This window comes from Brachycentrus maculatus, unplaced genomic scaffold (genome assembly GCF_059751285.1).
Source record: "Brachycentrus maculatus isolate JH-2025_06_01 unplaced genomic scaffold, ASM5975128v1 h1tg000108l, whole genome shotgun sequence".
In the NCBI taxonomy this organism is placed as follows: Eukaryota; Metazoa; Arthropoda; class Insecta; order Trichoptera; family Brachycentridae; genus Brachycentrus; species Brachycentrus maculatus.
In genome coordinates this window covers 257,875-280,295 of record NW_028280861.1, presented here as the reverse complement: position 1 = coordinate 280,295, position 22,421 = coordinate 257,875, and the positions used below count along the sequence as shown (strand labels likewise).

Sequence of the window (22,421 nt, the reverse complement as noted above, 5' to 3'; positions counted from 1 at the left end):
TATATGTATACATGACTTATGTATGTAATGTTTTAAAATAAATTAAAATAGTGACTGGAATTAGTCTAATTTTATCAATTTCTTAAACACTATTTGCGTAGCAAATAAAATGTGCAAAGCCTTGACTAATATACGATAATCTACAAGCCATGCATAAAACAAACTAACTATAAAGCACAAATTAAAATACTACTGTTCATTTTAAAATATAAGGATAATCACAGAACAACAGTCATTTTAAATGGCGCAGGCACATCCAGTTGAGTTGACCCAAACGTGGCACTAACACAAATGCATATCTTGAATACAGAATGTAGAACTTACAATGTAAATACAATACATAGCACCGGACTATGCTAGGTCAACTCTGATGGAGACACCTGTACCTTTTGATAACTTTACTGAAGCAATTTTTAATAAATATCAAAATGCAGGTATGAAAAAAAAACATAGTTCGCCCACTTCTTTCAAGAATGTCATAAATCAAAATACTTGATGTTTCAGGAGAACGTTTTTAAAGTTTAAAAATATAATACAATGTATTAAAAATAAATATCAAGCCACTTATTGAACTTTTTACTGTGCAACAGATCTTTTTAGGTAAAACCTGAAGGTTTTTTCTCCATTTGAAAAATATTTAGTATATTTATCAAAATTAATTAAACAATACCTTTTCTTCAAAATTCAAAAACAACACTTTCTGCCCTGTAGCGGGTAAATATTAAGTTAAAAATATGCCTCTTTTGCTGGGATATAGTACATTTTCTGAGCATTCCGAAAACATGCACAACTGAAAATTGACAATTTTGGATTTATGACGTTCTTGAAAGGAGTGAGCGAATTATATATCGTAGTCGTACAGGAAAAAGTGACCAACTAACAAAAGGTAAAATGTTCAGGAGGGCCATTTAAGTCACTTTTGCTTGGCAACAAAATAAACATCAATGCAGTTAGTCATTTTTACCGAGTCAATATATTATACTTCCAAGTTTAAAATCCTTTGGGACGTTTTTCAGGGCAATATTAAGCTAGTAAGATATCAAATAGTCAATGGTCACGTTTTTGTAAAAAAAAAATGCACTTGGTCACTTTCTCCTGTATGACTACGATATGTGTGCGTGAACTAAAATAAACGATTAAAATAAATATAAAAGTCATAAAATGGTGCAAATTTGTGACTGTAAAATTACCATTTTTTTATACATGTCTCAACAAAAATGAAGAAATTTACTGTGATGGGTATTACAAATAATCGCTTCAACATGTTCCGGGTGACTAGGAATGATTTACATTACTAAAATTTTTGTCCGCCACTGTAGTGTAATGGTCAGCACGCTCGGCTACCGTTCTGGAGGTCCCGGGTTCGATTCCCAGGGGGGTCAAATAAATATAAGTGATTTTTTCACTGTAATATTTATTCAATATTACCCTGGACTGGTACCTGTAGCGGAGGGCTGATCACCGTTCCTTCGAGTGTAAACGATCAAGATAACACTGTGTTCATATGCCCTGCCCTATGCACCATTGTGGTGCGGATAAGGGTTTTACTATTTATTATTAAAAATTTTGGAACTCCTAGATATCTCGTGACACAGTACATGTGAGTTCACAACAGCCATCTGTTGGATTTATTTTTTATTTAAAAAAATATATAAATATTATGTTTTTATTTACAAAAATACTTCAATTTCATACTAATTCTGTGAGCCCAAGCGGCTCAGTATTAGATAAAATAAAAACCCTTATCCGCACCCCAATGGTGCATAGGGCACTGTGTCATATAAACGCAGTGTTATCTTGATCGTTTACACATGAAGGAAAGGTGATCAGCCCTCCGCTTCAGGTACCAGTCCATGGTAATATTGAATAAATATTACAGTGAAAAAATCACTTATATTTTATTTTACCCCCTTGGGAATCGAACCCGGGACCTCCAGAACGGTAGCCGAGCGTGCTGACCATTACACTACGGAGGCGGACATTATTAGAAATAGGTATCAAATTGAGTGAGTTCAAACCGATAACCTCTGACTAGAGATTCCGCGACACTAACCACGGGACCACAACCCGACACAATTGGAAATATAAATAATAAGACCTTAGTGGAGATAATTCAGATTTGTGAGCAAGTATTTGGACACACTCAAAATGCTGTGAATCACATGCAAGTTGAGGTCTGAAGTGTTCAAACTTCAGGACACATTTGTGTATAGAATTGAGGTAATATTTTTCGATAGCTGCATTTGACAATCCCCGTATCCTAACTTGCAATACTGCAATACTAAGCGCAAGGGGGGTATCTGAGTGTATTCTAAGCAGGTCGAAAAGCCTACTAAAACTTTGTAGAACGCCGTTTCCCCGCAGGGGTAGGCAGAAAGGGTGGAACACCACACTCTTCTGTCCTGGCATACTCCTTCACTTCCATACATCTAGTCATACATGCCCTCCGATTACGCAGACTTTTGACACCACCAGATTTTAGGTTTTGATTGATCTGATCGTGCCAAGTCTTTCGGCCGTCACATTCGCCACATATATTTTCTTAGTCATTCTCTCGTTATCCATTCGCTCCACATGTCCATACTACCTTTAAGAACTCTTCCTAATCTTTTTAATTATTCCTTGTCCAGCCTTAAATTCCTTTCACATATCTTCGTTTTTAATTCTGTCATACAATGATTTTCCGCACATTTGTCTGAGGGAGTGCATTCCGACAGCGTTCACTCAGTTCCATGTTTCGCTTCTGTCCATTAGTGTTGGTAGCAGCCCTCCGTTGTGAACCGCTAGCTTGGCTTCCATGGACATTTTTTTATTTGCAATCACTATGTTCAAAGCACCATTTATTATATTCCCTGCATTCACTCTTCTCTCAATATCATTATACACTTTTCCATCTCTTGTGAACATGCTTTCTAGATATAAAAATTCTTGCACCTGTTCCAGGGATTCATCGTGTATGATAATCTTGCATTCTGTTATATATTTCTCTCTTTCAAACACCACGACGTTTGACCATTCCCCGCAAACAATGTGTTAAAATGTGCATCTTGCTGTTAGTACAAATTTGCATGGTTTTTAAAATAATTCTTTAAAAAAAAATTGTTAGTATATCAAGTGTTAAAATTAAAAGTCAATTTCAGTGCCGAATTGGAAAAAAAATTACAAAATATTTTATCATTATTTACAGACTTTTAGTGTAGTAGTAGCCCCTCCAGTGTCGGATTAGGTAGATGGCGACTTACCTCACTGCCGCGCCGGGCCTGCACAGGCGGTACAGCAGGCCGAGCGATATCAGGCCGAGCACCAGCGTAGTGACGTGCGGCGACACGCCCGAGGCGGCGCCGTAGCGTGCCTGCCCGCACGCCGGAGGGCACACGGGGATGATGGACTCTACGGGCGGGGAACGAGAGGGAGCGAGGGAAGGCGGGGGGTGTGAGTCAGTGTATAGAGATGAAGATTTACGTTTTACAATGGGTATTGTATGAATGTATGGAATGTAAGCAGGTGTAGATGTAGTTGTAGGATGAGAGTAGGAACAGAATGGAGAAAAATCATAAAATAAATTAACCAATGCAAAAGCGCATTACAAATTCATAGCACAACAAGACAATACATACATCGCTCACACCTTTCAATAACGTCATAAATAAAAAACTTGATTTTTCAGGAGATTGTTTTTAAAGTTCAAAAACATAATAAAATGTATTAAAAATAAATATCAAGCCACTTATTGAACTTTTTACTGTGCAACAGATCTTTTTAGGTAAAACCTAATTTTTTTTTCTCCGTTTGAAAAATATTCAGTTTATTTAAAAAAATAATTAAACAATACCTTTTCTTCAAAATGCAAAAACAACGCATTCTGCCCTGTAGCGGGTAAATATTGAGTTAAAAATATGCCGCTTTTGCTGGGATATAGTACATTTTCTGGGCATTCCGAAAATATGCACAACTGAATTTTTTTTATTTTTTATATATATGACGTTATTGAAAGGAGTGAGCAACATGACGAATGAATGAATGATTTATTTTTTTATGAATTACAGTAAAACCTCGATATAACAGACCAATTTGGGGGGAGGGGGTGTCCGGTAAAGCCAATCCATTATATAAAAACAGATTTAACCTTTCCAGGAGTACAATAATTGACGTCTGACTTTCTCTGGGGAGTGGTTTTTTTTTACAAAATATGTATTTTTTTTAAATAAAATCTTTGTACTATGAAGATAGATTTATTTTTCATTATAAAAATGAGAAATATTTGTGTTTTTATAATTTTCACAAATAATTAAATTTCATACTATTTCTGTGAGCCTAAGCGGCTCATTATTAGAAATAGGTATCAAATTGCGGTACAGGGGTTCGAACCGAGAAACTCTGACTTAAGAGTCCGCGACACCAACCACGGGACCACAACCCGACACATTATGTAAAAATAATTTAAATAAAAAATAAAGCTCGCATCTCTAGGTTTTATTTTATGACAAGGTTTAATAGAAATATCCACAGATGTCATTACTATACAAATTTCATCATACTAACTGACAGATAGACTTTGACGTTCATTATATCGATACTCCTTTGAGGAAAATTCGCACTGACGTTCATTTACCTCCATACTCCCGGAAAGGTTCGAATAAATCAAAAAACTTTTTTATTCAAAATATGAACACTGGTATTCAGATATAAATGACCAATACAAAACGCAAACAAAATTCAATTTAATGCCTTGGGACACTCGTCATGAAGTGACGTTGCTGTTTGATATTGACGTGATTGCTTTCCGTAATCCTGATTTGAAAAAGAAAACATGTTTTGTTTTCACTTTTGAAGTTTGTAATTGGGATTAATATTTATTGGCCGGATTTTTGGTCCGCTATATCTGAAGCTCGTTAAATGGAGGTCCGTTATATCGAGGTTTTACTGTACAGTCAAAACTGGAATAAAAACGTTCACCTATACAGGGCATTGGGAAAAATGCTTTGATTTGGACGAATACTCCATAATGGTTAGCGCGTTCGGCTACCATGCTGGAGGTCCCAGATTCGATACCCAGAGGGGTCAAAATAAATATGTATAAGTGGTTATTAAACACTGATATTTGATATATAACACTGTCCGCCTCCGTAGTGTAATGGTCAGCACGCTCGGCTACCGTTCTGGAGGTCCCGGGTACGATTCCCAGCGGGGGGGGGTCAAATAAATATAAACTGATTTTTTCACTGTAATATTTATTTAATATTACCCAGGACTGGTACCTTAAGCGGAGGGCTGATCGCCTTTCCTTCGTGTGTTAATGATCAAGATAACACTGCATTTATATGATGCAGTGCCCTATGCACCATTGGGGTGCGGATAAGGGTGTGAAGAAGATGTTTGTTAAATATTTATGTAATATTTATTTAATATAACCCTGGACTGGTACCTGAAGCGGAGGGCTGATCGCCTTTCCTTCGTGTGTTAATGATCAAGATAACACTGCATTTATATGATGCAGTGCCCTATGCACCATTGGGGTGCGGATAAGGGTGTGAAGAAGATATTTGTTAAATATTACACTACACAACAAGTAACATTTCTTAGTGGAACTACATTTTACTTTTGTGTTTTTGTGTGTACATAATACATTTCTATTTTTGTGTGTAGTTTCTTTATAAAGTAGAGAAAAAATGCTATCTAACACATAAGGAATTCTTTAGCATGTATTGGCATTTATATATGTTTACGTACATTTTTTTACGATAAATTTACGCTGAGAAACAAGCAACTGCCTAGTTCGGTCCTGAATTTATTCCAGTTTTACAGGTACGGATGAGAGTTCAAAATATGAGGAGGCTAAACATCCAGAAAATGATTCAACAAAACTGCTTCTAGCGGACACGTTCAAAAGCTACGCTATGTATAATATATATATAGGTATAAAAAGTCATTGCAGTCTATTGTTCGGGCACGGGGTTGGGAACCTCTGATCTAGACCTTTATATACTCAGTATATTATATCAGTTGCCAATAACCTTTTTTTGAGACACCAATTCCTTATATTTTTGCAGCAATTTTGCAGACGTGCTTTAACCGGTTAACTGCCAAGAGCATCTTGAGACGCATAATTTTCTGTGATCGGAGCGCCGCTCATACAAAAATTACGTCTTAAAACGCGCCGTTTTAAATGGGCTTTTAGTAAAGAAAATAAATTATTCAAAATGTACAAATACATTGAACGCATAGTGACATCTATTGAGAATATCTTTGCATACTTAGAATTGAAACAGAATTTGTTTTTACCACTTTAAACGTAAATCAAAGAGAGCTTTGTCGTCGGAACAACTGATGGCGCTCAGGGTTGTCCAATAATCCCCGAGTTGCCGTCACTGCCGAATCTGATGACAGTGATTAAAGTGTCGATTCTGATGATTTTTAATTTTTAATTTTTTTAAATCAAAGTGTATACATTTAATATTAAACTAACATAAACAATTACGTATTAATTTTAAATCAAACACAGATTTTTTGAGTCTACTAAGTTGTATTTTATGAACAAAAACACATAAAAAATTATATTGTGACAATTGTTTCGCCTTGTTAGGGCATTATCAAACGAATGTGAAGATCAAATGGACTACGGTCCTTAGTAGCTATACAATTCTAAGTGACAGTTTTAACACATGCAGCAATAATTTATGGGAGACAACAGTAGCTAATGGGGGATGTAGGTGGATGTAGGGTGATGTACCTACATCCCCCATTAGCTACTGTTGTCTCCCATAAATTATTGCTGCACGTGTTAAAACTGTCACTTAGAATTGTATAGCTACATAAGGACCGTAGTCCATTTGATCTTCACATTCGTTTGATAATGCCCTAACAAGGCGAAACAATTGTCACAATATAATTTTTTATGTGTTTTTTTGTTAGTAAAATACAACTTAGTAGACTCAAAAAATCTGTGTTTGATTTAAAATTAATACATAAATTAAAATGGAGTTCTACAAATTAAACGCCAAATCAATAAATAAACAATTACTTTTGACATATAATTTAGTTTTCATATTTTCTATGACAAATTTTGTGACGACCCTGCACCATGAACAATTAATTTTATGATTATGGATAAATGACTGAACGACTGGCGCGCTCTTCATTTATTTGGTAAGTTTTATAAATAAACGTTAATTCACTTTGAATAACGATATATTTAGAAGGTTTTATTTTTGTGGTAAAATTCGCAGCGTTCTGGGTACCGCCATACATGTACCTGCCGGCAGTTAACCGGTTAAGAAGTAATTTTTTCAAATAAAAAAAAAAGAAATTATAATTGAAATATAACTTTGTTTAAGAATCACTATAAATATTTTATTATAACTTAATTATAATGTCCGCCTCCGTAGTGTAATGGTCAGCACGCTCGGCTACCGTTCTGGAGGTCCCGGGTTCGATTCCCAAGGGGGGTAAAATAAATATAAGTGATTTTTCACTGTCATATTTATTCAATATTACCCTGGACTGGTACCTGAAGCGGAGGGCTGATCACCTTTCCTTCATGCGTAAACGATCAAGATAACACTGCGTTTATATGAAGCAGTGCCCTATGCACCATTGGGGTGCGGATAAGGGTTGTATTTATTTTTTATTGTTAATTATAATGTCTAACGGTTTCCAAGCGAACCGCTTTTTTATGAAGACTCATTATAGTATTCATCAGTCTTGATAAAGAAGCTTGATAATTTTTTTGAAAAAAAAAAAAAAAAAAAAGTTTCGAAACCGGTAGACATTACAATTAAGTTATAATAAAATATTTATAATGATTTTAAAACAAAGTAAAATTTTAATTATAAAATGGAAAATCACAAAGTTAGTGCTTCAAATATTAATTACATATAATACTTTTAAAGACGTTGATTTCTTTTTACATTACACTGTTTTTTTAAAATGATATATACGAAGTCCGTTAAATAGGAGTCTGTTATATCGAGGTTTAACTGTATTTAACCCTTCCTTCCCGGTGTTGTGTACCTTGTACACATTGCTTCTAATATCCATAATATCTCTTTAAATATAATAAATACAAGGCTAAGATTTTAGGTATTCCTCCGTAACATATTTACGCATTTATTTAAAAAATAATATTAATAATAATCAGAATTTATCGGGTACATCGGAGGTATTTTGTGAATATCGGAAACAAATTCACGTATAAACAGCGCGTGAAGAGTGTGCGGAAAGCGCGACACTATATTCGCATCTCACTCTTGTACACTTGCACTGTGCAAGCGTGAGGAGCTCAAAGCTCAATGTTCTCTAGCTAGCGGTCAGTAGCTTTTGAGCTCCCGACAAGAGCGAACCTGTGCTTGTTCCGTGAGCGTTGCCAGATGGTTTTTTGATGTTTTCAGCAAATAAATCTAAATTATAATAACTTTTGACTTCATTTATAATAAATTAAGGGGATTAGCTATGAATGTCCGTATTTTTTAATTTATGATTATGTAGTGACTGCCTCCGTAGTGTAATGGTCAGCACGCTCGGCTACCGTTCTGGAGGTCCCGGGTTCGATTCCCAGGGGGGGTCAAATAAATGTAAGTGATTTTTTCACTGTAATATTTATTCAATATTACCCTGGACTGGTACCTGAAGCGGAGGGCTGATCACCTTTCCTTCGTGTGTAAACGATCAAGATAACACTGTGTTCATATGACGCAGTGCCCTATGCACCATTAGGGTGCGGATGAAGGTTTTATTATTATTTTTATTATGTACTGACTACCCAACACCGGGACGCGCATTTTTTTTTAGTACCGGAAGGGAAAGGTTGAATCTTTTTGACAAGATATGAAATGCAACATATCGCGCACTCCTTTCAAGAACGTCATAAATAAAAAATCGTCAATTTTCAGTTGTGCATGTTTTCAGAATGCCCAGAAAATGTTCCATATCCCAGCAAAGAAGGCATAATTTTAACTTTATATTTACCCGCTACAGGGCAGAAAGTGTTGTTTTTGCATTTTGAAGAAAAGGTATTGTTTAATTATTTTTTTAAATACACTAAATAATTTTCAAATGAAGAAAAAACCTTCAGGTTTTACCTAAAAAGATCTGTTGCACAGTAAAAAGTTCATTAAGTGGCTTGATATTTATTTTTAATACATTGTATTATATTTTTAAACTTTAAAAACGTTCTTCTGAAAAAATCATGTTTTTCGATTTATGACGTTCTTGAAAGGAGTGAGCGATATCTTCCTTGTAATTCGAGGACTTGGGAGTATATGTAAAAGAAAATTACAATAAAATATTTGGAGCTATTGGCAACAAAATATACATCTATATATATATATATATGAATCTAGAAGTAAAAAGATGCATTCATATCACATTCTCAATCAAATAACACTAGTTTTTTTATAGCAATACATAAGAAAAAGAAGAAAAAAAATCTATGTAAAATTTCAATTTAAATAAATCCTACCTATAAAACACTATCAGAAATATACTGCTAAAAAAATCAAATCCCTTTCCCTTATATAGGATGGCACAAAATTAATGACCCTATCGGAAGATGTTACAATTTATGCAAATGGCTTCATACATCAGTCATATTTTGACATTCTAGACTAGACAGCTGCAGTATACAAACAGATTGATTAAACGGGCGCAAATGTATATCAACACTGGCGGCAGACACTTGACGGATATAATTTTTTTCACTTTATAAATTAAAAAAAATAAGGTCCAAATACAGATTTACATTGCACAAAATATTTTTATTTTTTTTAAGTAAAAAAGTTCGCCTCCGCAGTGTGATGGTCAGCACGCTCGGCTACCATACTGGAGGTCTCGGGTTCGATTCCCAGAGGGGGTCAAATAAATATAAGTGATTTTTCACTGAAATATATATTCAATATTACCCTGGAATGTTAACTGAAGCGGAGGGCTGATCACCTTCTTTCATGTGTTAATGATTGTGTTTATATGATGTAGTGCCCTATGCACCATCGGGTGCGTGTAAGGTGTTTGAAGAAGAAAAAAGTTATTCAAAAACAAAATAGGATGATTAATTCTGCGCCACCCTGAATCTGCTTGTATACTGCAGCTGTCTAGTTCACAAATGTCAAATATGATGATGTGACGTTTTTGCAAAGATTAAAACATCTTCAGATAGGGTGATCAATTTTGTGCCACCCTGTACTATCCAGCTCTTCACATTATAGTATGCAACCGTGTCGTTATATCGGGTGATTGAGTAGGGGCGGGGGAGTACAGGGGTACAAGTGCGGACTGACCGAATAGCTCGACTTGCGCCTCATTCTGCCCGAGCTTGTTGGCGGCCTTGCACGTGTACAGGCCAAACTGCCTCTTCTCTATGGTGATCACTCGGATGGTCGTGTCTGTGAACTCGTCAGCGGTCGCAAAGTGGGAGATTCTGCAAGCAGAGGTCACTGGTTGGCGGGAGATTCAACAAATAAAGGTCACTAGTTGGCGGGACATTCATTAAATAAAGGTCACTAGTAGGCGGGAGATTCAAGAAAAGGTCACTAGTTGGCGGGAGATTCAACAAATAAAGGTCACTAGTTGGGGATTCAAATAAAGGTCACAAACTAGTGGGAGATTAATCAAATAAAGGTTACAAGTGTGTGGGGGATCCAAATAATTGTCACAAGCTAGTGGGAGATTCAAAGAAAGGTAGAAAGGTAGTAAGATAGTAAGAGATTTGAAGAAAGATTTCAAGCTAGTGGAAAATTTAAACAGAGGTAACAAGTTGGTGTGAGATTCATCAAATAAAGGTCATAAATATGTGGGAGATTCTAACAAAGGTCACAACCTAGTGGGAGAATCAAAGACAGATTTCAAGCTAGTGGGATATTTAGATGTCATAAATTGTAGCGTGAGATTTTTCAAATAAAGGTTACAAGTGTGTAGGGTATTTTTTTTAAATGTCACAAGCTAGTGTAGAATTCAAATAAAGGTCAAACAAGCTAGTCGGAGATTCAAACAAAGGTCAAAAGTTGGTGGAAGATTCATCAAATAAGGTCACCAGCTAGTGAGAGATTAATCAAATAAAGATCACAAGTGTGTGGGAGATTCAAATAAAGGTCACTTGTTTTGGACGGTAAAGTGCAAATGGTCACCTGTAATGCTGGTTGTTGGCAAGCTGCACCTCGTCCTTGAGCCAAGTGATGGCCGGGGGGGGATAGGCCTCCACGTGGCATTCCAAGTCCATGTCGTACTGCAGCGCCTGAAGAACCACAAGTAAACGCCTTAATTATATCAAATATTTAATTAGGAAATTGAATGGGTGAAAAATGTAAACTTTATTTATTTTTGTGAAAATCACGCAGATGAGAGTTTTTGCATACAAAAACCTAAATGGAAAGAACGTATATCGCTCACTCCTTTCAAGAATGTCGTAAATCAAAAATCTTCAATTTTCAGTTATGCATGTTTTCAGAATGCCTAGAAAATGTACTATATCCCAGCAAAAGCGGCATATTTTTAACTTAATGTTTACCCGCTACAGGGCAGAAAATGTTGTTTTTGCATAAAATATTATTTTATAATCTAATATTATTGTATACATTTTTTAAAATCTCAACATAGACAAAGAAGAATATGAAAGTCTGGGCAATTACGGGGCTTGCGACCGTCATAGGTTTGGTTAAGTGATCACTTTACAGACGTGTAACATTCACCAATCCTACCCTTGATTGATGACCACACTACTTAAATTGTAGAATCTTCTAGATATATTGATCACACTCGTAACACAGTATGCATGAGATCACAATAACCATCTATAATGGGTTTATTAAGCAGAGTCTATCTATGTGAGGTCTGAATCCCGGTCTTAAGCCCTGTAAATGCCCAGACTTCTATATTTTTCTTCATCCATGTTGAGATGTCAAAAGATGTGTGTAATAACCCCTAGGCGGAGACAATCCAGATTTACGAACAAGCATTTGGACACACTCAAAATGTTATAAAGGCTACTGTTGCCCATTGAGATATGGACCGCAAGCGACGGGACTGACCTGACCCAGGCGCGGGCGGGGCACGCGGATGACGGGGGCGAACTCCACCTCCACGGCCACGTTGCGCCGGGCGCCCTTGCCTACGCCGTTCTCCGCCACGCAGTAGTACGTGCCGCGATCCTCCTTCTTGACCTTGTCCACCTTCAGCACGTTTCCCCTGCAACCGGAACACAGCATCACACACCTCGTCACACACTCCCAATCCCTTGTCATCTCCTCAGGTGATGCAAACACAAATAATGTTAGGCCAGAGTTCAATGTGTATTTGACTACGCATTTTTATCAATTGTTGCGCGGTATGATCGATAATCCTGAAATTATCCGGGACATTGGTCTGTATCTTCCCGATAGTTACCTAAGACAGCGTCGACAAAGATTGTTGCACATTCCTATACACAGGACCAACCTGCCGATGGTCCTGCCTGTAGGAAGAGCTACCGCTATGTTGAACAATATCTCATTGGATATTGATCTGTTCCATGCGTCTGAAGGAGTTTTCCGAAGTTGGATTCTTCTACACCTTTAGCAATAGTATTCTTGCTTATTTTCTATTTTTGTTAATGTATGCGATTTAAATTTAAGTTTGTAATGTGTATATTATCTATAAATACATAATTTTGTCCGCCTCCGTAGTGTAATGGTCAGCACGCTCGGCTACCGTTCTGGAGGTTTCGGGTTCGATTCCCAAGGGGGGTAAAATAAATATAAGTGATTTTTTCACTGTCATATTTATTCAATATTACCCTGGACTGGTACCTGAAGCGGAGGGCTGATCACCTTTCCTTCATGTGTAGACCATCAAGATAACACTGTGTTTATATGACGCAGTGCCCTATGCACCATTGGGGTGCGGATAAGGGTTTTATTATTATTATTTTATTATCTATAAATAAATTGAATTTTTAAACTTTAAAAACGTTCTCCTGAAAAATCAAGTTTTTTGATTTTTGACGTTCTTGAAAGGAGTGAGCGAAATGTAGAATTCAATCCAACAAACCTTGTTTTATTTTGGATATATTACCCAACAATTCAATATGGAATTCTACCAACTGTCTGCAGTTACAATAAATAAGTTCCAGTGTTTACTATCCACCTTCAGGATATTGCCCCTGCAAGCAGAACAGACCTTGTGACACACTCGGAACGTTATCCCAATCGCTTGTATCTCCTCGGGTAATACAAACACAAATAATGATAGGCCTGAGTTCAATAGTTCAATAGTTCCAGTGTTTACTATCCACGTTCAGGACATTGCTCTTGCAAGCAGAACAGACCTTGTGACACACTCGGGACGTTATTCCGATCGTTTGTTATCTCCTCGGGTAATACAAACACAAACAGTGATAGGCCCGAATTCAATAGTTCCAGTGTTTACTTTATACTAATAATTGCTTTTGAATGATAAAATCATAATAATACCCAGCGGTGATGTGTATGTGTACAAGGTTTTAATCAGGGTAAGATGGGCAATTACTTAGTGAGGTTAGGTAGCCATTCTTTGTAAAGGCGGAGACTGACCGGGGCATTTCGTCGTAACATAACATCGTAACATCGCTCGCGGCGAGCATCAGCGAGCATCCCAAACTATGGATGGAGCGCTCGGCTCGCTGTACTGACTATACGAATGCTCGCATCGTAACGTGTTACGTTACGATGAAATGCTCTGGTCAGTCTCCACCTTAAGGTAGTGGTAGGGTAGGCAATGTTTGCGTTGCTAAATGACACACGAGCATGGTTACGTTCCGAGGCAGTCATCTAGGAGCGGGACACGGATGGTAGTTATCTAGGAGCAGTACATACTTGTGCACGGATCCGCCCGTGGGCAGGATGGCGTTGTTCTCGCGGCGCCAGGTGATGCGCGGGGAGGGGAAGCCGCCCGCGTAGCACTCCATCTGCACGGCCTCGCCCTCGCTGACCACGAGCGAGCGCGTGGAGTTGTCCGCGATGACGGGCGGCCGCCGCACCTGCAGCTCCACCTCGGCCGAGATCTTGTTGCTGAGCGAGATGAGCACCTGGCACACGTACCAGCCCGCGTCCGTCTCCTGGATGTCCTTCACCTGCAGCGTGTACGTGGAGGAGGCCACGTCGTAGCGCAGCGCAAAGCGCGAGTCGCGCACGATCAGCGTGGAGCCCGTCGAGATGGGCAGCAGCTCCGTGCTGCGGGCCTTGTCCATCTTCAGCTGTGTGGGACAAAACTAGCGTCGGTAAACCCATTCCACTCTCACACGCACACAGGAGACAGTCACAAGTAGCCGCAACACCCGATTCCCACCTGTACAATGTTTGCAGGCGTCTCTCGCGCTCTACCTAAAGTAAGCAAATAGAACGCTCGCAAGCGTCTCCCGCTCTCTACCGACAGTATGGAAAAGGACCCTAATTATACTCTGGCAGTCTGCCGCCCGACCCTCAGTATACTAATCACAAGTAGCCGCAACACCCAATTCCCATCTGTACAATGTTTGCAGGCGTCTCTCGCGCTCTACCTACAGTAAGCAAATAGAACGCTCGCAAGCGTCTCCCGCTCTCTACCGACAGTACGGAAAAGGACCCTAATTATACTCTGGCAGTCTGCCGCCCGACCCTCAGTATACTAATCACAAGTAGCCGCAACACCCAATTCCCATCTGTACAATGTTTGCAGGCGTCTCTCGCGCTCTACCTAAAGTAAGCAAATAGAACGCTCGCAAGCGTCTCCCGCTCTCTACCGACAGTACGGAAAAGGACCCTAATTATACTCTGGCAGTCTGCCGCCCGACCCTCAGTATACTAATCACAAGTAGCCGCAACACCCAATTCCCATCTGTACAATGTTTGCAGGCGTCTCTCGCGCTCTACCTAAAGTAAGCAAATAGAACGCTCGCAAGCGTCTCCCACTCTCTACCAACAGTATGGAAAAGACGCTTTTAAGCATTTCCCGCAAACAATGCGCTAGGGTTAATTACAATGAATGAACACAATGCTCTACGCTTGATTTCAACAAAATAACCCCTTAATATATGTAAACACTATACTACTGCACAGAGCTCAAAGGTAAATTCTTGCATCTGTTTCATCACTAAAATATACATATAAATTAATGCATGCACCATGAAATAATGAGAGGAGAAATGTAAACAAAAAATAAATAATTACAAGTCAGAAAATGATTTATGTTTGTAATAGGAATACAGTAAAACCTCGATATAACAGACTTCTATTTAACAAACTTCAGATATAATGGATAAAAAATCCGAAAAGTAAAATTTGAAAAAAAAAAAAAAAACATGCTGTTAACCCCTTCAGGACAACTGGTTACTGCTGCTAACCACAAATTTTAAATAAATTGTCTAAGTGCCTACATGTTTCTAGTTAAAACCATAGTGCAATATGTGTTGCCTATGTAACAGAATAGTGCTTGTATAGATTTCATGTTGGTATCATTGTCTCGGAGCTTATTTCAGACTATTTATTGTGGCGATATGCACATTCCGTGATATTTATAGGTTATCTGTATCTTAGTTTATCAATTTTGTGAGGTTATTGAACGAAATAAACAAAATGACAAGGAAGTTATAGTCATAATAATATTAAAAATAAGTGGTGTTATATATTACCTCATATTTTCAAGAATAAATGCTTTTATTTATACTTTATAAAATACGGTCTTTGTTGCTAACCACCAGGCACACATTTTTAATTTTGTTGAGGGATAAATATTGTATCAATTTGTGAGCACAATTTTCAGTTGCTGTGTACACTTATTTGTAAATAATTTCTAGAAATAAAAATGTGTTAAGTAAAATATTTTTTATTCTGTCCTCAAAGGGTTAATTTTATTTTATACATGCTTAAATTCAAGTTTTGCCGCATATAACAATTTTTAGCTGCCATGATAATCACGTCATACGTCTAGAATTTGGGACATCACGCAGTCCTGTTCGTAGACTGCACCTAGCCGGAGCAACAAAACGCTGCCAAAAGAGAAGTCAGCAGTGGTAAGATCACATCTCAACGATCTAATAACATCTATTGACAAATACGTCAGATAACAGGGTTCAACTACATATATTATACGCATTTTCGTGATTTTAGAGAGTTGATTATAAAAAAAAACAGCAAACTTCAAAAGCGCACAAAAAATAATCCTGCTATGAAAACCTCTTTCATAGCAGGATTACCGAAAGCAAACGCGTCGATATCAAACAGCAGCGTCTCTTCAAGACGAGTGTCCCAAGACAATAAATAGAATTTTGTTTGTATTTTGTATTGTTTATTTATATCTAAATAGTGTTCATATTTTTTATATAAAGTTTTGTGACTGCTTTTTAACTCTTACCACTCTGTAGGCCAGACATTCTGGCCCGTGTGATTCTAGTAGGCAGCTCCGGGTTAGGCTAGTGGGCCACAATGTCTGGCCCGGTGCAGGTATAATTTTAATCACTGATTTCTCTATCACCCAAGTATATTCTACCAAAAAATATTTCAGATAAATACAGTTAATCTTAATTAACATAGTCATGCGAATTGCCAGACAGGGTGTCCCAAAATTAGGGAACCAAAGTATTTATTTTAATGGTAGAAAAACGTTGCATTTTTTTCATCAGAGTAGCTGATCAGTTATGAGAATAAATGGTCAAAGGGGAAAGGTTTGAACCTATTTTTATACAACGTACTTTAAACTTTAACAGACACAGTTATATCGAGGTTTTACTGTAATGAAGAAATGTAATGATAACAATGACTCACCGATTCTTGCCTCACCAACTATGAAAGCATTGGAAAATAATATTGCTAATTGAAAATCTGTATATACCATATCGACTCGGGTATAAATTGAAAAACAGTCCCTAGCAAAGATTTTTTATTTTTTTGGGCATGGCCTGTGTGTGGGTATACATTATATCTTAGGTTATAGTAAAGGGCACTGGCAAGAATACAAATAGAAATTATAAATAAATTAAAATTAGATTAAAAGCGTTAATATAAACTACAAATATTTGATTTTAACAGAAAACAAAAAAATCTAAAAGATAAAAATGTAAAAAGTTAGCAAATATGTGCTATTTGAGTTATACGTTTAAAAGAAAAAGGAACTTACATCTGTTTTTTAAAATAATAATTTAATTAAAATTTTAAATTGAAACAAACTTAGGTAATTCACGTGTAACATATCGCTCACTCCTTTCAAGAACGTCATAAATCAAAGAAACTGATTTTTCAAAAGAACGTTTTTCAAGTTTAAAAATATAATACAATGTATTAAAAATAAATATCAAGCCACTTATTGAATTTTTTACTGCGCAACAGATTTTTTTTAGGTAAAACCTGAATGTTTTTTCTCCATTTGAAAAATATTTAGTATATTTAAAAAAAACAATTAAACAATACATTTTCTTCAAAATGCAAAAACAACACATTTTGTCGTGTAGCGGGTAAATATTAAGTTAAAAATATGCCGCTTTTGCTGGGATTTGGTACATTTTCTGGGCATTTTGAAAACATGCACAACTGAAAATTAAAGATTTTTTAATTTATGACGTTCATGAAAGGAGTGAGCGATATAGTCTTGGAATCAATTAACAGTTTTAGAGCTATGAAAAATATGTTTCAAGAACTATATTCCTATTTCGGAGCGAGTGGACATAGTACAGACCGATTCTCATTTAGCGATATGCTTAGCCATTAAAGCAACAATAAAAAAACATAAGAAGCAAAGAGATATTATGGAAAAAGAGAGAAAAACATAAGATTACTATAAAGTTAATGTACCGTAGAACGGGGCTACTTGAAGTTTGATGTGTTACTTGAGCCCAGTACAAAAAAGAGAATTGAATCTGTGTTTGGTCTACAATAATGAACGTATGGTGACAATAAGTGTCACCTGTCAGGGAAACAATGAATCATGTCGATACTTATTTATTGTAACTGCAGACAGTTGGTAGAATTCCATATTGAATTGTTGGGTAATATACTTATAATTACACAAGGTTTATTGGATTGAATTCTACATTTATTTATGTATATGTTCATACGTTTTTTATAAAACCCTTATCCGCACTCCAATGGTGCATAGGGCACTGCGTCATATAAACGCAGCATTATCTTGATCGTTTACACATGAAGGAAAGGTGATCAGCCCTCCGCTTCAGGTACCAGTCCAGGGTAATATTGAATAAATATGACAGTGAAAAAATCACTTTTATATTTATTTTACCCCCCTTGGGAATCGAACCCGGGACCTCCAGAACGGTAGCCGAGCGTGCTCACCATTACACTACGGAGGCGGACTACGTTAATATATGTTAATACGATAATGTCTTGATAAGACAAAACGCGTCACGTATTAACATATACATAAATAAATGTAGAATTCAATCCAATAAACCTTACAACATTTTGAGTGTGTCCAAATACTTGTTCGCAAAATCTGGATTATCTTCAATGTTGAAAAATAATACCAATAAACCTTGTTTAATTTTGGATATATTACCCAACAATTCATGCCGATTTGTTTATTTTAATAGACCAAATACACATCTAAATATATTTTTTGTACTGGGCTCAAGTAACACATCAAAGTTCAAGTAGCCCCGTTCTACGGTAACTCATTTTTCTAAAAATCATTAATTATATATACCATTTAAACTCGGGATGATCAAGTACTTTAAATTTAGGTGTTATTTTTTTAGAGGTTTGGCAACATTGTTTCTACAGACCGTCAATTTGACAGTTGATTTGTAGTCGGTACATTTTGCCATTTCGCCATGAATAGAATAGACTGCAACATTTTGAGTGTGTTCAAATACTTGTTCACAAATCTGGATTATCTCCAATTATATTAGAGTTATTTTTCATATTATTTTTTGGCATCTCATCAAAGATGAAGAAGAATATGTTGTAAATAAATTAACCAGTCAAATTATAAGCCAACATAAAAAAATGAAAATGATATTTTCTGGCGTTTCTCAAGTGTGTGATTATAATCCAGGATTCGGACCTCACATACTAATATAAGAGTTTCTGCTCAATAAAAAAGCTTTTTTTCATCTCACCAATAGATGTCTCTAGTGAAGTTCTAGTGATTCAAGAACAAGGTTTCTAAACTGGTTCATATATATATAGAACTTCCACGAATTTGAGTAGTGTGGTTGTCAATAATGAGTAGAATTGGTGAATGTTACACGTGTGTAAAGTGATCACTTAAACCAGCCTATGACAGTCGTCAGCCGCGTAAATGCCCAGACTTCCATATTCTTCTTCATCTTTGGCCCATATTTTTTAAAAGATGATGCCGGCCAGAATGTTACGGTCAATGGAGAGCGCTACAGAACCATGATTACTGACTTCTTTGTATTATTTTTTGACATCTCATCAAAGATGAAGAAGAATATGGAAGTCTGGGCATTTACGGGGCTGACGACCGTCATAGGCTGGTTTAACACATGTAACACTCACCAATTCTACCCATTATTGACAACCACACTATTCAAATTCTTGGAAGTTCTATATATATATAAACCAATTTCGAAACGTTGTTCTTGAATCATTAGAACTTCCCTAGAGACATCTATTGGTGAGATGAAAAAATAATATGAAAATAACTATATAATATGAGATAATCCAGATTGTGTGAACAAGTATTTGGACCCACTCAAAATGTTGTAAAGACTTCTCCGTACCTCGATTGAATGGCATCGATGTGACGGAGCTGTGGTTTCAACAAGATGGCGCAACATGCCACACGGCAGGTTCCACCATCAATTTACAAAAAAAAAACACCTATTCTTGAGCATGTTAGGTCGGGAGTCACAATAATCGGCAGGTATGTATGAGATGCATGAATGTGGAGGTGAAGATTGCTTGCAAAGACAGAGTGGTGTGGCATTCTATTCTATCTGCCTACCCCTGCGTAAAGCAGCATGATGGTCAGTGAGTTAGTTGTAGCATTTATTTATATACCGTGGGTGTATTAGCAAAAAACGCCAACTCGAAAATATGCAATTTTGACTTGATGATGCGGTATTATAATGTTTCCAACATTCTATAAACTGGCAAAATATACTAAGTAGTTTAAAATGTAATATTTATGTGGTTTTAAATATAAATTAAATTTTAATTTTAAGCGGGTATTTTATTCAGGCTAAAAGCTTTAAATAACAAGGATTGTTCACACAGGGATTTTGTCATCACCTTTCCTTCATGTGTTAACAATCAAGATAACACTGCGTTTATAAGATGCCGTGCCCTAAGCACCATTGGGGTGCAGCTAAGGGATAGAAGAAGAGAAAGAATTTATGTTTTTATGTATTTTTTCAATTACTGTAATATTTTTAATAAAAGTTATCCTTGTATGTTTTTTTAATCTTTAATTTAGGTGTGCACCGAATTTTCCTTACGATCAAGTGCTCCCTAACTTCAAAAAGGTTCAGAACCACTGCTCTAGAGAATTGAAAGTATGGCTGATTGCAGCGCTGCCAGTTTGTGAAGCATAGCCCGCTCCGTTTGGCGACGTGAGTGAAGTGAGGTGGCGTACCCATAGAACCGGATATTCCTGGGCGTACTGCACGGAGCAGTCCATCTCTACGGTGCCCCCGATGTCCTTAATCTGCTCCTGGGTGATGTGGGAGATGGTCGGCGTCCTCTGGCATGATGCTGGAACCAATCAAAACATTCAATGCACAAATTGTAAGACATAAAAAATTCAATGTTTAAACCAAGGGTGGTCAACCAGCGGCCCGCCAGGTGTCTACTTGCGGCCCGCGGAGCATTTCACATATTTTTCACAAGTGTACATAAAACCACCAAAAGAACATTTCACCGTGCGTAGTTCGTATCATATCCCATATATAGAAGTATTTCACTATTGTGACAATTTCAAGACCCATATAATGGCGTCCTGTAGTAAAGACGTTGGACAAAAGAAGAGAAGAGTAACAGAAGAACAGAGAAGTTTTCTACTTATTTTTTGTAGTGCCTAACTCTTATTTAATAAATTTGTTTGATTCTCATTTTTGTTAAATATTTTAAAAAAAAAATTATATGTATATATATATATATATATATATACATATATATATATATATATATATATACATATATATATATATATATATATATATATATATATATATATATATATATATATATATATATATATATATATATATATATATATATATATATGGATAAAAAATGGATAAAAAACCTTCAGGTTTTACTTAAAAAGATTTGTTGCACAGTAAAAAGTTCAATAAGTGCCTTGATATTTATTTTTAACACATTGTATTATATTTTTAAACTTTAAAAACGTTCTCCAGTAAAATCAAGTTTTTTTATTTATGACGTTCTTGAAAGGAGTGAGCGAAGTATCTATGAGTGATGATTCAAATTCTACAACATTTTGAGTGTGTCCAAATACTTGTTCACAAATCTGAATTATGCTACAAATAAATTATCTGGTCAAATCATAGGCTAAAATAATAAAAGTGAAAATGATATTTTCTGGCGTTTCTCATGTGTGTTATTATAATCCAGGATTCGGACCTCACATACTAATATAAGAGTTTTAAAATAAATGTTTTGTTTACTGTAAAGAGATGTAAATATATATTTATAGATTATATAAATTAATAATAATAAAATAATAAAACCCTTATCCGCACCCCAATGGTGCATAGGGCACTGTGTCATATTAAAGCAGTGTTATCTTGATCGTTTACACATGAAGGAAAGGTGATCAGCCCTCCGCTTCAGGTACCAGTCCATGGTAATATCGAATAAATAGTACAGTGAAAAAAATCACTTATATTTATTTTACCCCCCCTGGGAATCGAACCCGGGACCTCCAGAACGGTAGCCGAGCGTGCTGACCATTACACTACGGAGGCGGACAAGTTAAGTTATTAGTTGTAATATAAGCTAACTTAAAAAATAAATAGAAATAATGGGTCGGCATTAACGGACACCCCTCTCCCACCAATTGGTCCGTTACATCGTGGGTTAACTATAGTGGTATTTACCAAGCGAATAAGGGAACATTGTACTTGATATTGACAGTCATTGTGGTCAATTCATTATCTATTCTTATACCCGTACGTACTCAAAGGGAAATAAACTGTTTGACTATACTCATACGGTGTGTCATATCATATGACAACTAATTCAATGTAAGCTTCTCTGTATCAATTGAGTTGACTCACCGCCATACTTGCAAGCGACGTGCCCTACGTAAAGTGCTCTAACTACATTTTGTCAATTTAGAGATATTTGGAGTACGTTATCAACTGACCGTTACCTACAAATATACAAATAAACAAAAAATATATTTAAAAAGTACGCCTAGTTTTCAGGCGTATAAGACGCTATCTACATCTAATTTTCTACAACATTTTGAGTGTGTCCAAATACTTGTTCACAAAATCTGGA

General features: G+C 36.4%; 1 protein-coding gene across 1 annotated transcript in view; it reads right to left on the bottom strand.

The window, feature by feature from the left end:
• Positions 1 to 22,421, bottom strand: part of Lac (septate junction protein lachesin) — a 31,738-nt gene that overhangs the window by 5,648 nt on the left and 3,669 nt on the right. The window contains exons 2-7 of the mRNA XM_088259037.1: positions 20,530 to 20,648; positions 13,818 to 14,197; positions 12,018 to 12,174; positions 11,118 to 11,224; positions 10,272 to 10,411; positions 3,243 to 3,390 (exon numbers count right to left, since the gene is read on the bottom strand). Coding sequence (XP_088115163.1) covers positions 3,243 to 3,390; positions 10,272 to 10,411; positions 11,118 to 11,224; positions 12,018 to 12,174; positions 13,818 to 14,197; positions 20,530 to 20,648 — 1,051 coding nt within the window. The remainder of the gene's footprint in view (positions 1 to 3,242; positions 3,391 to 10,271; positions 10,412 to 11,117; positions 11,225 to 12,017; positions 12,175 to 13,817; positions 14,198 to 20,529; positions 20,649 to 22,421) is intronic.